This window comes from Propithecus coquereli, unplaced genomic scaffold (genome assembly GCF_000956105.1).
Source record: "Propithecus coquereli isolate 6110/MARCELLA unplaced genomic scaffold, Pcoq_1.0 Scaffold171, whole genome shotgun sequence".
Lineage (NCBI taxonomy): Eukaryota > Metazoa > Chordata > Mammalia > Primates > Indriidae > Propithecus > Propithecus coquereli.
Genome location: NW_012141747.1, coordinates 2527915 through 2542943, shown reverse-complemented (window position 1 = coordinate 2542943; position 15029 = coordinate 2527915). Strand labels below are relative to the sequence as shown.

Below are 15029 nucleotides of genomic sequence, written 5' to 3'. Positions count from 1 at the left end.
TGAAACCACTAAGGCTGACAAAAGTGCACATACACGAAGATGGAGCACAAGCCTGGAGACCCCGTGCCGGTGAGGGACACTCTGGCGCTGAAGCTCTCACCTCTTGGTGATCTGGCTTGGCTCCTGCAGAGCCGGGTCCAGGTCAAAGACCTCATTATCCAGCAGCCTTCGGAGCGTCACGTCGGCCAACTGCTCCATGATCTTAAACACCTCGTCCAGGTTCAGAAACATGGAGAAGTCCCGCTCCTTATTCTGCGTGGTGATGCGGATGGTATCCGTCAGAAAGACATTGGATGTCCTTTCTAATTTCTGGATATCAACCCAAGGGACTACAAGTTTAACTGCAAGAGAAAACGGACAAACACATCTTATGTCATAAAATTTGAGCCAAACTTGAGTGTGCCTGCAAGCAACAATGCAAAGCCTTCCTTAGGGAGAAATGCAAACGTCTTTTAAACCAGAGCAGGAAAGAAGAGTACAGAACTGCTGACAGCTGTTGGTTCAAACCTAACTCATGTTCTAATGGTTTTCTGAAAGATTTAAGTAAAACTTCCCAAGTTGCTGGCTACTGTACATTTCCAGGGATTACTACTTTGAAATACCAAGTTAATATCGTATAACTTTCTCAAAAATATTTAAACTTCAACAGTTATGCAAAAGTTTCTGAAGCTACATAGATTCTGGTTTCAAAAACAGCATTCATGGCATAAACTGTGGGGGGGGAGAGCATAAAAGAGGATTATTCATGATCGCATTTACAGAAATGGACTTAATGTTTAAACTGTGTCAAACAGTGCTGTCAGAGTCTTGGGAGAGAATACAAGTAGTTTTTATGAAACTCTTTTTAAAGTAAGACAATCTAAACAGTACATTGTAGAAACAAGTGTTTTGTTCTCAGAAATGTTTCTAACACAGCAGTAGCTATGGTGGCAGTACAGACAGCGCCAACAAGAACAGTCAGTCTCACAGCTCTGGCTGGTTTTATCAAGGAGACATACACAACAACTTAAAATGAGAAATGTTACTCGATATTAGGAATTGTTTCTTTTTTCCAAATCATATCATCTTAACACAATTAGGTTTAGTGATAATCACTAATAAGTATCAGAAAATAATTCATTTTCTTTTTCAAATAAAGTAGGGAACAATTAAGTGTTTTTATTTTTGCTCTTTCTTTCCATTTATCTTACAATACTGTTTTCAGTGCTTTAATAATTTTAAAAGGCCACATTTCTACATCAAACTTGAGAATAAGCTTCTCCAGCTACTTCTAGTTGTTTTCACATAAAGTCTTTTACATACATGCACACACATTTCACCTACACCATCAACTTTCATTCATTAAGCACCTACTTTGTGAAGAGCCCTGCATTGAAGGAGCTTGTTCAAACAAGGAAAACAGACATGCGAACAAGTAAGCGACCACTGATTTGATGGGTCCCAGCATAGAAATACAAATATGGGACAAATTATATAGGAACCAGGAAGGCTTCCTGGAGGTGACAAAACATGTACTGAGTTTTGAAGGATGAACAGTGAACAGAAGTTTCCAAATAGGCTAAGTATGGGGAAAGGAAGGAAAGGCAGGTGTTCACACTGAAAAGCATTTCAGAAAGAAGGAAAACAGGATGGCTAAGGTTAGATCAGAGCACATGACAATGGCAGGGAAGGGCTGTGCAGATAGGGTGTAGATCCTGGAGCAGCAGAACGAAGGCTGATGAGCTGGAAAAGGAAGGAACACCATGTGCCAGAAGCTAGCCACAGCAGACACTCAAGAGGAGCCCCCCACCACTGGTTCAACCAGAAACATAAATGTGGAAAGAAAAAAAGTATATGTATATACACACCTATATATACACAGGTATACACACATGCACAAAGAGAGCAACCACACCACCCAGTATGGCACTTGAAACAATATTTGGTTCTGAAAGAAGTTTCAATGGGAATGACTTTTTAAACATTCAACACACAATTGACCCTTGTGGCTTTTCTCTTTCACCTTGGAATCCCACTGCCTAACTCAGCTCCTGCTGCTGGATAAACACATGAGAGGTGAATCAGTGCATGAATCTCAGGTGGACCCAGACAAACTCCCCTTCTAGAAGCAACTGTGTATCCAGCCACTCTTCCAAGGGGCAATCATGACCTTCAGAACTGGGAATTTTTTAAATGGCCTCCAATGTTAAGAAGCAGGAATATGTTCTACTCTTTGAGAAATACTCAGCCACCAGTTACGACACTGTGTTTTCAAAGCGACCTATGGTGCTAAAAACCCTTTAGTGGCCACATGAAGTGAGCTACACAGAAACATTTCTTAAGGCAGCAGGAAAAATGAACTTTCCCCAAAGCAAATCCCCTGGTAGCAGTAGCATATATAACTGATCAAGTGTCACCTGTTGCCATCTCTACCATTTTCTTAAATCTTTTGCTGTTTAACTCTTCACATCCATGACCTTTCCTGGGAGCAGCGCTAAGCATCCCAAGGGCTGGCTCTGTCTGTGAAGGGCCAAATCGCTCCCAAGCCAACCCCGGCAAGGGCCGCACTTACGTTCCTTGCCCAGGAAGAAGGAGTAGAAGCAGAGGTGGTTGATGCTGAGGTACAGCCAGCCTTGGCGCGGCACCCTGCCCTTCCAACAGCAGCAGGAGTAGTAGGTGACCAGCTTCTCTGCCTCGGGGAAGTTGAATCTGGCCTCGAACTTCACCAGGGCTTCTCGGAATTTCTCGGGCTCCTCTTCCTGCTCGGCGAGCCTGCTGCTTGCCTCCTCGGCAATCAGAGCCTAACACACAGGAAGAGGACAGTCCCTGGTTCAGTGAGCCGGGCAACGGGAAGGCAGAGAGGGACAGACGGGAGCAGGAAGGATAGACGAGCACTGGCCCCAGGCGGAGTCTGTGCTGCTTGAACAGCAGACAGCCTGACGCTGACAGGGCTCACCCACGTCCCCTGTCTGTGCCCCGGGAATATGGCCACGGCAGGAAAGAAAGGATGGGAGTTGGGGTTGGAAAACCCAAGAACCAGTCTCTCACTGTGCCACTTACCAGCCAGTGTGCGAATCACTTGACTCTTAAGCCAGTGCTCTCAAACCAATTATTACTTTATAAATCCTCCCTACAGGGATATGAGGATCCAAGGACTGGCTCAGGTATGTGAACTCACTGCATCAACCCTGAAGAACGACCCAAGTTTGAGTTAAACATTAATCTTTTGGAAAAAATTCATAACAGTCTTCCTCATTAGGTTCAAAATGTTGGTATTTGCAACTAACGCCTGCCTGCCTGTGGGCCGCCTGGTCACTGTGCTCTCTGCAGTCTTTGATAGACAGTGGCCAAGATGCCCACGGTCATAAACACCTCCAAAGCACTCAGGTCTACGGGGAAACAGCATCTGAATGTACAATTGTTTTGCCAATAACAAATAACAATTAGTGCCCTTCATAATCTGGGGTGGTGGTAGAAGCTCCTAGAATTGAAGCTTGTGACTTGTTTGTTCCTAAGGGGAGACAGCTCATCATTGCCAAGATCAGAATTCTGATTACCCATTTCTGGGAGCTCACTGAAAAATTCTTCACTGAAAATATCTTCCTGGTACCTCCACGTGAGCAACTATTTAAGGACTCCAGAGCCCCAGGCCTCACATGTGCTATTTAATTTTAAAAATGTATTTATAATTCAACTTCCAGCTACTCAGGAGGCTGAGGCAGGAGGATCAAAACACAGGAGTTAGAGGCTGTAGTGCACTATGATTTTATCTGTGAATAGCCACTGCACTCCAGCCTGGGCAACACAGCAAGACCCTGTCTTTTAAAAAAATAATAATAATATGTGTGTGTGTGTGTGTGTGTGTGTGTGTGTGTGTGTGTGTATGTGTATCTTTATAATTCTATCCTTTTATTTTTATTAACATTTCCCTTAGTTTTGTTTTGTAGGTATGCCTCATGAAAGGCTATGTCCCTTAAGACAAGGCTACTTTTGGAGGATTGCTACCAAACCCTACGTTATACAAGCTATTTTTGAAATTAAACCTGGGCATTGACATTAAAATAACAACGTAATTTAAAATTATTTTTAAAAGAAATCTGAAAGCTGGTGAAATTTCAAGTAATTTTCATTTTCTTTATTATGTTTTTCTCTATTTTCCACATTGTATTTAGCAAGACATCATGAGCTATTAAAGTTACAATTAAAAAAGATGAGTATTGTTTAAAAGCATAACTGATATATTGTAGAAGTTTAGTTCTCCCCTTGCTCTGGAAGTGAGGCGAGAGGGGTTTTATGGAGGCTCTAGAGCAAACAGGCTGGGCTGCAGAACAGGATCTGGTGGCTCCAGATGCAGCCACCATGTGGCCTCCCAGACTCCTGACTGGCATGGACCATAGTGTCTGGTTACAGGCACAGCTGGAAGCAAAGGGATTTTTTTTTTTTTTTAAGTTTTACAGAGTGGTCAAAGGTTCAGGGTATGAGTAGGAGAGTCCCAACTTCCAGACCCTTCGGATTTTGCCGTAAGAAAAGGTGAACAAATGCCATGTGTGCTACCAGGCTCAGGCACCTTGCTCCCTAGCCCTGTCTCCTTGGGACTTTTTCCCAAGCGTTTTAGCTCTGAAGTATCAGAGACCAGAATACGTCACCCCGAAATATGCCACTTTAGCACAAAGATTTATTCTGAGCTGAAGACAGTTGAGAAAAGGTAGATACCAAAAAGGCTCTCTGTCCTCCCCCACTCCACACACCTGCCCATTTGCCTAAAAACAGGACATAATTTCCACTTGTGACAGTGTCTCCCCATCCGGTACCAAAAAGAGGACTTCATGAGGCTCTTCCCAGTCCAGGGACGGCAAAGAGGGGAACGTACCTAAAAAACCTGACTAACATAACCCCTGGCTTCCACGAGTTCCCCCCATATATTTACCATCTACGGTTCACCACCCCAAAAGCCTAAACCCCTTGTCATTTCTCTAAAAACTTATTGTTCTGGCAGAGATGCTATAAAAGCCCAAGTTCTAACCACCCCTTGGAGGTACTCACTGCCGAGGTTCTGCCACACGCATGTGCACTGTATGTGTTAACATAAGCTCTGTTTTTCTCTTGTTACTCTTTCGTCAGTTTCATTTCCAGGGTCCCAGCCACAGAACCCTGGACAGTAGGGGAAAAGTTTTCCTCTTCTACAGAAACTTTCCTAAAACCCTTGTAGCAGAAGTTAATTTCCTCCCTCCAAATCAAGAAGAGAAACCCCTAAATCGAAGAACCACTACATCCAATGTTAGAGCAAGAAAAGTTGGGTAAGTGTGGAAAATAAGCTCAAAGGGGCATTTCTGTAGCTAAACCCCAATGTGATCTGACCCAGGGCATCGAGCCACCGTCAGCCAGACCATGATGAGGGGGTGACCCAAGAGCTGGACATGGGCCCCACCATGGCGCCTCTGACCCTCAGGCCGGGGATAACACAAAGAGGACACCAGCGCACTGCCGAGATGACTGGACTTAGGAGGCCTTTTTCTTTCCACCTGATCCCACAAGTATGGCCTAATGCCCAGAGGAAAAGAGTACTTCTGTTTTGTTCCTCTAAAATCAAAACTTCGCTTTGACAGCCTTTACTAAAAGCCGCAGCACTTGAGGTGTTAGAAAGCCAAGCTTTTTGAAGAAAACAAACAAAATCAATGGTCTGGGATGTTTTACCCTAAGGGAAGAAAGCTGTACCACAGGCTAATGCATTAAAATATTTAACGGGAGAGTTAAATTTAGCGTAAGAAACCATCTCTCCCAGCCCAATAGGATTTTTAAAGCAGATTACCCGTCCTGTTCTTACAGTGAAACCAGTTATACAAGACTATAACTCACAGGAGGTATCAACAGATATCTCTCAAAATATTCCTCTCCTGCCACCTCAAAACTTAATTGACTGTAATGCCATTCAATTTACATATTTTTAAAATAAACATCTACTTTTAGCAGGAGGAAAGTGCTAGGTCCAACAAAATAGTGTGACAAGATGTCACAGCTACAGAAAGTTGAGAATAACTGATTTAAGAAGTCAACTAATGTGTTGCTCTACAAAAACATAAATCTTAACATTATGTTTTCTCCCCCCAGGACAAGAAAGGGCCTTCACTTATGTAAAGGGTAACAAAAACTACGCCTGAAAATAAAGTCATTTTTAAAAAAAATTCAGGCACATTTTGCTGGACGGACTCTGCAAAGTTTGACTGGTGACAAGTCAAACTCATTTGGCTTTATGTGTAATAAGCCAAACAGTTCAGTTAGAGTAGAAAAAATTGTTAGCATGCTACAGTGTTTAAAACGGCATAAGGAAATTTTAAGAAGGATTGGAAGATGGGGAGAAATGTTAAAATCAAAGGACCTACCTTTACCTTCCCTTTGACAAAACTGGCAATGTCGTCTTTATTATCAAAGACGGACAAGGTGTGCAGGAGATTTTGTTCCAGCCAATCCCAGTGCTGGTTTATTTCCTCTAAAGTTGCACCTGGATTAGAACAGAAAAAAATACAGAGATTAAAAAATGAAACAAAAGTAATTCCTAGGTGGGCACAGTGGCTCACACCTGTAATCCTAGCACTCTGGGAGGCTGAGGTGGGAGGATTTCCTGGGCTCGGGAGTTCAGGACCAGCCTGAGCAAAAAGGAGACTCTGTCTCTACTAAAAATATAAAAAATTTGCCAGGCATGGTGGCACATGCCTGTAGTCCCAGCTCCTCGGGAGGCTAAGGCAGGAGGATCGCTTGAGCCCAGGAGTTTGAGGTTGCTGTGAGCTAGGCTGATGTCACAGCACTCTAGCCCAAGCAACAGACTAAGACTCTGTCTCCAAAAACAAAAAGTAATTCCCAGAATATGAACTCATTTGCAAAATATCACGTGCCCCAATGTTTATGTTATTAAAACATCTAGGTTCTCACACCCTGGGCCATAGTTTCACACCCCCGTCGGAGCTCTGGTGCCCTCACCACAGCTGAGACTTGCAAACATCAGTCCCACTGCCATGCAGATGGGCCAGCGAACCAGGCAAGTTACCCTTGACACTCTTCTGTGACCAACCTGCCCACCTTCCTAATGCATGGAACACCAACCACCTTCACTCAATCGATAGAAATGTTTTTAATTATATAAGCCCTGAGTAGCAGACCAATTCAGAGCAGTCTCATAGTTTCTCCTGTGACAATAAGGGTCCCTCCAGGGCTGCAGAAGCCCAAGTTCACAGAGGAAAGAACCTCCTGCAAAGGCTCTGCCGGCTGCTCCAGGGTGTTGCCACTTGCAACCGGCATCATTGCAACACAACAAGCAACGGCCCAGGACATTTACAGGTTTACAGAGTTGTACTCCCTATCATTTACAACAGTATCTCTTAAAAGCATATATAAAAAGAGGTCTTATAGTACATGTTCAAACAGAAACACAAAAGCATTAAATCATACACAGTAAATTAATTTCTTTCAATGACCATTTTTAAAAATCACCATATTGTTAAAGCATCAAGAAACTTAGTCATTTTAGATGTCTATATTTCCTGTCCATTCTAGTCCTCTCCACTGGACGATGGGCACTGTGACACGGGAACTGTGCCCAGTTCCTGGCAAAGGGCCTGGCGCATAGCAGACGCGCAGGACGGTCTGCTGACTTGAAGCCAGCACGGTCCTGGACAAGAAAAGGTACGTGTGTATCAGGCATGTCCAGTACAGCCAAATTTCCAAAATGGGAAGCCGGAGATATTCGAACCTCAAAGAAATCAAGGGCTGCTACCAGACACACAACAGCGCAGAGTAACCTAGCCAATGTGAGAGGCTTAGAGGTTACCAGGGCCACCTTCCACTTCCCCAGAAGCCAGACACGCATTTGGTTCAAAGTGAACTTCCTTTCTGTATGTTACCTGCAGCCTTCCTCTCCCCAGAGTATAAATTCGTGTAAGGATCTTATCAATACCCCATGCAAGTGCCAGAGGACGCACTCTGGACTTGCGGACTTGGGGTCAGAGTATGAAGAACATCTATGTTAGCACTGTTGTTCTGAGTGGGCCGTTTGGGAAGGAATAAAAAGAAGTATCTAAGAGAATACTTCGTAGAGAAAAATGAGAGTTAAAAACAACGACACTTATTTCCCTTGCAGTCTCTCAATTTTTAGGCACGGCATTGCTCAGAGCAATATCCTTCAGTCGCCACTGAAGCCACTCTTCTTGCCAGAGCTGGGCTGGCCCCAGGGCTCACTCCACACACCACCTCCATTCACAGGCCAGGACTCCACAGTCCTGCACCAAGAGCACTGGGCCAGTGGCCCTGCCCGGCTGCCCCAGTCCCACCTCCCCTGCCCTGCTCTCTGGGGATCAGTAAGCCCAAGCAGCACCACCTTGGGGCGTAGGAGAAGCCACCTTTGGGGTGAGGGGTCATGATCCTCTTGCTCTCTGCTCCCCTCTGTCCGGGAGGGCTCCTGTGGTGTCAGGAAACCCCTGGCCCTTCAAGGCTCCCCATCCCTCTTGTGACAGGGAAAGTTCATTTTAGAACAGAATCAAACTAAGCAATGCCAGTCTCCCCGGCATGACTCTCTTGAAGCTTCAGACCTTTCTCTACCTGAACTTGGGGCCCAGAGCATCTGCTTGGCTCCTCAGCTGGTGACAACCACACTGACATGCTTACATGACTGAGCTCCATATCTGGTTCACCTGCCTCTGGCTTAGGTCTCCCTGTTCTGTTCGGGGGCATCAGCCACAAGAACACCCCCTAAATCTGGTGGGTCAGCAGAGCGTCTTTGTATGGGGAGGGCAGCACATCACATCCCTAAGCTGCGTTCCACCAAAGCCGATAATCTTGCACAGGCACCTTGTGGGGGGCCCAGGGCCCTGCTCTTCCCTGATACTTTAAGGCCTTTGTCTTTCTAGGTCTTTAACCTTCATTATCCATTACAATAAACTAACCAGTCAGAATACTCAAAAAACAAGTGAAGAATAAAAGATAAAGGAGTATCTTTATTGGCCTTCAGTCTTTTGCTCTATGTTATCGTGTACTTCCACATTCATTAAAAAAAAAAAAAAGAGTTGGAAGAATGAGGACGAACAAGAGAGGAGAGAGCTCTCATCTTTGCGGTTCTATCCTGTTTCAGGTGTGATCCAAAGGAGGAAAGGGAGGCTCGAGTATTTGTCCACCGTCATATATCGAATGCAGGGCACACCAGGGTATGAAATCACTCGCTACAACCTTGCAGTATGCTGGAGTCCTCCCATAGGAAACTATATTTGAATTTTAAGTATCATTGACATAATCCTCAGGTCCAGTTCTTGCTATGGCTGGACAGTAAAAGTTACTTTGTGCTTGCACTTAGAGTGAGCTCTCCCTCCCTGCAATCTCATCTTTCTGAATGAATGATGTGAGAGGTTTTTGTTTATCCTGTTATTAAAGTTCACGGTGGGGCCGGGCGCAGTGGCTCATGCCTATAATCCCAGCACTTTGGGAGGCCGAAGTGGGAGGATGATTTGAGCCCAAGAGTTCAAGACCAGCCTGGACAATATCACGAAATCCTGTTTCTACAAAAAATAAGAAAAATCAGCTAGGCGTGATGGCGCGTGCCTGTAGTCCCAGGTACTGGGGAAGCTAAGGGGGCAGAATCACTTGAGCCTGGGAGTTCAAGGCTGCAGTGAACTATGGTTACACTCACTGCATTCCAGCCTGGGTGACAGAGTGAGACCCTGTCTCTAAAAATATATATAAGTAATAATAATAATAAAAAGCTCACAGAGACTAACATAGTTATAACCACTAACCATGTGTCTTCCTCAACTGATAACTTTAGATAACACGAAAAAAATTATAATTAACAGCCGGGCGCGGTGGCTCAGGTCTGTAATCCTAGCACTCTGGGAGGCCAAGGCGGGCGGATTGTTTGAGCTCAGGAGTTTGAGACCAGCCTGAGCAAGAGTGAGACCCCGTCTCTACTAAAAATAGAAATTAATTGGACGGCTAACAACATATAGAAAAAAATTAGCCGGGCATGGTGGCACATGCCTGTAGTCCCAGCTACTCGGGAGGCTGAGGCAGAAGGATTGCTTGAGCCCAGGAGTTTGAGGTTGCTGTGAGCTAGGCTGACGCCACGGCACTCACTCTAGCCAGGGCAACAAAGAGAGACTCTGTCTCCAAAAAAAAAAAAACAATTATAATTAAGCCTCAACACATCACCAAAATTAAGACTTGAAACAAAGTCATTAAACAACTAGACTTTTATTCTTTAAAAACTTCTATCTACTAGGAAGAGCTTATAATAGGGAAAGATAATTAAAAAAAAAAAGTACCTTAAAAAGAAAATAAAATAGAACATATAAAACCTATCACTGAGTCGCAGTTAGGTTTCATCACAATCTACCCTGCTCCTGAATATAGGGTGTGCCTCTCCCAGCAGACACAATCGATATGATGAAACTTTTCCACCCTACCGTCTTCCACTTCCTACAAAAGTTGCCAAACGGCAGGGAAATTTTCCAAACTATAATTTCCTCTGCAGGGAAGTCTTATGATGGGCTTCACAAATACCATAAATCAATGCAAGCCGACTGCACATCCGTGACCGCAAAGGACTAAAAGGGAAAAGTCCCTCAACCTATGTCACCAACCACAGTTCTAAAACCACACTACAGCAATGTTTTTCAAATTACGTGAAACAGTGCATCTGAAAATAGCTTTTTTCAAATAAATAATGAAGTAGAACAGAAAATAGAATATGTGCCATCTTGTAAGGATAGCTACTGATTTGTGAAATATTTGTTAGAGTTATGCACGGACAAATGTATTTCTGTCTGTAGGTCACGGTCAAAAGAAGTTTGAAAGCCACTGCATTACAGACATACAAGTGGTAAGAGAGGTAAAGAAGATAAAATAGGAAAGTGAGACTGTGTCACCATTGAAAAGGGAGGATAATAAATAAAAATCCTATGAACTAACCCAATACTATAGCAGTGTTCCCACTGCTGCTGCTGCAGGCATTCCAAAACCAAGGCAGAAGAGAGCAATTGCTGTGGCCTGACTTTATTCTCCCCAGAATTCATCTGTTGAATCCCTATCTACCAATGTGACTCCATTTGGAGACAGGACTCGTATGGAGGTAATTGAGATTAAATGAGGTCATTAGGGTGGGGCCCAAATTCAGGGTCCTTAGAAGAAGAGGAAGAAACACCAGGGATCTGTGCACAGAGAAAAAGCCACGTGAGGTCACAGTGAGAAAGTGGCCATGTACAAGCCAAGGGGAGAGGCCCCACCAGAGAAACCAACCCCACTGGCACCTTGATCTTGGACTTGCCCCAGCCTCCAGAATTACGAGAAATAAATGATTGTTGTTTAAGCCACTGAGTCTGTGATTTTTTTTTTTATGGCAGCACTAGCAAACTAATAGAGCTGTCTAAAACCAAAATTTACAGGAATATTGTGGATTGTCATAGAAGTCCAATTAGCAAAATTATACCACCCTGTCTTATTAAGGTTCTTAATTTTGAAAAAACTTTACCATTTTCTAAGAAAATTCAAGTCTAGTGGATTTTAAACTTTACCCACACAAGAAGTCAGAAATGAGATTTATAAATGCCTAGGCAAAGCTAAATTTCGTATTGGAACCCTCAAGACAGACCACAAAACAAACAATACTGATGATTTAGGAATAACCAACTCCAACTCTGTGTTCTAAGAAAGAACAACTGGAGATGGGTAACAGAGGGCACTTTCTAGATGCCTAGCACGTGGCAGGCATTTTGTTAAGTATATCATACACTTAACATCACTTATTGTCATAAAAACATTACAAGGTAGGTGTTAGTATTTTCCATTTTCTAGGTGAGAAAAGCAAAGAAGAAGAAAAGAGCCAACCCTGAAGCCAGTGCCTCCGACTCAGGACCCACTCTGCCTGACCTCACCACGGATGGGAAGCTCCCAGAGGCCGAGTCACATTTAAACGCACACACGCTATTTATTCTCTTAGGTTTTCCCCAGAGGTATTTTCAGGAAATAAAACAAGCATCTCATTGTCTATGTCTACAGTTTCTGCACAACCGCTGCCACAAATAACTTTATCCAAGCAACTATTCCTCTCTGCATAATACATATTCAACTGAATTAAGTGACTTCTCCAGCTACCAAAATCCTAATTTACAATGAAATAAACATTCTCTGTACATAGATCTGTTCCTTTGAAATGGTAAAACATTTCTCCACTGGCCAAACACTACCTACTGTCTCAAAGCCTGGATTAAAAAGCCATACAGACTAGAAAAAGGGCCAGTTAAACGTGTAACTGTCATGGCCATATCATTCCTAAATTTCACTCAAAACTCATTCTAGGCAGGGTAACTTAGGAGCAAAGAATTCAAGTAAAAATTACAAATGAAGGAGGAAAGGAGTTGGAACAAAAAGCCTTTGATTTTCAGAAACCTCACATTCTTAAAGTGGATACTGTAACATCTAATCTATAAGTCTAAATCCCATCATCATGACTTAAAAGGACGTTCTCATACAGAGTTTATGAAAATAAACTTAAATCCCTCTCTTTACATAATTTCCTTACCCCTTTTTTGCCTTCCAACGAAATTAATGAGTCCTCAAAGTTTCCTTTTACACAATCTCCTTCCTTTTATGCCTTCAAATGAAATTAACGAGTCCCTAAAGGTACTTACAGTAAGTGCAAAACAGACAAACTCAATCTCTGGGACACTGAAAGTAAACAGATTTTTAATTTATAATTGAAATAATCATTAAAATAGTCTTATATTAGTGCCATTAGACATATTTCTCAGAAACAAAAGCAGGAACAAAAGTAAAGATGCAGAAAAAATTGATCTATAATCAAATGAAAAATCAATTAGTAGAAACAGAACCAGAAATGAGACAGTGGAGTCAGTGGGCAAGACATAATACAGCTATTACGAACATACTCCATCTGTTCAAAAGGTAGTGGAAGGCACAAGCCTGGTAACAAGACAAACAGGAAACATAGAAAAAGACCCAAATCAAACTTTTAGGGATGAAAAATACGGTATCTAAAAGGAGAAGTACATTGGATGAGATTAAAAGTGGATTACAAATTGCAAGAAAAAAGATTAGGGAACTTGAAGACAAAAATGATAGAAACTAAAATGAAAAATTACAGGGAAAAGGATTAATAACAACCAGAAAAAAGAACAGTGCGTCAGTGAGCTCTGACACAACAAGCAGCTGACTAAAATATGTGATTGGAGTCTCAGGGGACAAAAGGAGGGGAGAGAGAACAGAAAGAAAATTTGGAAAAAATAATGGCTGAAATTTTTCAAGTATAATGAAAACTATAAATATGCAGACCTAAGAATCTCAATAAACCGCAAGCAAGGAAAGCATAAAGAAAATCACACTAATGAACATCTTAATCAAATTCGTAAAAACTAGTGATGAAGAGAAAAAACTTGTAATATTTACACAGGAACAAAGATAAGAATTACAGCAAACTTCTTATCAGAAACAATGCAAGCCAGAATGTATGAAACAACAGCTTTAAAATACTAAAAGAGAAAAACCCCATTTACAAGTACTTGAAGAAAACAGGTGAATTCCTCTATAATTTGGGAATGGGGAACCTTCCTAACCATCAAAATCAGAAACTATCAAAGAAATTAGTTCTAAATCCTACTACACTTAAAAAAAAAGAAACAAAAACAAAAAAAACTTTGCATGATAAAACACACCAAAGGCAAAGCCAGCAAAATACAAATGACAAGCTGGAAAAAATATTTTAAATTTCTTATCTCAGATAAAAGGCTAATGTTCCTTAAGTAAAGAGAATGCCTAAAATTGAAGGAGAAGAAAAACCACTCAGTAGAAAACTAGGCAGATAATAGGAACAAAGAGCTTCTGAAAACAGCCACTAAGGAGGAAACTCCTCATAAAAAAAAAGAATGCAAATTAAAACTATACCAAACCACGTCTTTCTTACCAAGTCGGCAAAAGTCCAATAGTTTGGCCATATATCTGATGACAATCTGTGGAAAAGCAGGTACTTTCATACATTGCTGATGGGAATTTTTAAAAAGGGTACAACCACAATAGAGGAAGGTAAATTTAGCAATATCTAACAAAGCTTCGTATTTAATTTACCCTGATCCAGCAATTGCACTTCTAGGAATCTATGCCAAAGATACGGCAGTAAAAGCACAAAATGACCTATGTACAAGGATATTTATTGGGGCATTATTTGTCATGGCAAAAGTTGAAAACATTCCAAATGGGCATCAGTATGAACTATGAATAGACTATGGTACTTTTACACAACGGAAGACTACAATAAAGAAGATGATCCTATCTCTGTCCCAATAATGGAATGATTTCCAGGACATTTTGATTTGTGAAAAAGACAAGGCATAGAACAGAATATTCACAACTTTTATGAAAAAAGTAGGGAGGAATACTGATATGTATTGTGTATTTGTTTAGTATTTGTAAAGCAAAACCGTGGAAGGCTAAGCCAGAAAAAGAAAGACTTCTCTATGGCAGAGAGGAGGAGCCAGAGAAGGAGCAGTGATGGTTTCTCTACAAAGACTTTACAGATTTGATAGGTTTGATTTAGGAATCAGGAAAGTATTTTATGTTTTTTTTAAATTAGGTTAAATCAATAAGAGGAAAAAATAAATTCTTAACAAAAAATGGATAAATTTAACTACTTATTGAGTTATTAAAATAATTACAGTGGCTCATGCCTATAATCCCAGCACTTTGGAAGGCCCAGGCAGGAGGATCACTTGAACCTAGAAGTTTAAGGCCAGCCTGAGCAACATAGCAAGATTCTGTAAAATTCTATAAAAATTTTTTAAAAATTAGCCAGACATGGTGACACCTGCCTGTATTCCCAGCTACTCAGCAGGCTGAGGTAGGGGGATCACTTGAGCCCAGGAGTTCAAGGTTACGGTGAGCTATAATCAGTTACTACACTCCAACCTGGGTGACCCTATCTCTATAAAAAAAAAATAATTACTGAAATAATTACACAGAGAAAATAACTAATTTAAAGTGTTTTGATTATACATACATATAGC

General features: G+C 41.9%; 1 protein-coding gene across 4 annotated transcripts in view; it reads right to left on the bottom strand.

The window, feature by feature from the left end:
• TBC1D8 (TBC1 domain family, member 8 (with GRAM domain)) overlaps positions 1 to 15029 on the bottom strand; it is a 130858-nt gene that overhangs the window by 33957 nt on the left and 81872 nt on the right. For all 4 annotated transcript variants that reach the window (XM_012641930.1, XM_012641929.1, XM_012641931.1 and 1 more), the window contains exons 3-5: positions 6360 to 6478; positions 2552 to 2780; positions 101 to 341 (exon numbers count right to left, since the gene is read on the bottom strand). In XM_012641930.1, coding sequence (XP_012497384.1) covers positions 101 to 341; positions 2552 to 2780; positions 6360 to 6478 — 589 coding nt within the window. The remainder of the gene's footprint in view (positions 1 to 100; positions 342 to 2551; positions 2781 to 6359; positions 6479 to 15029) is intronic.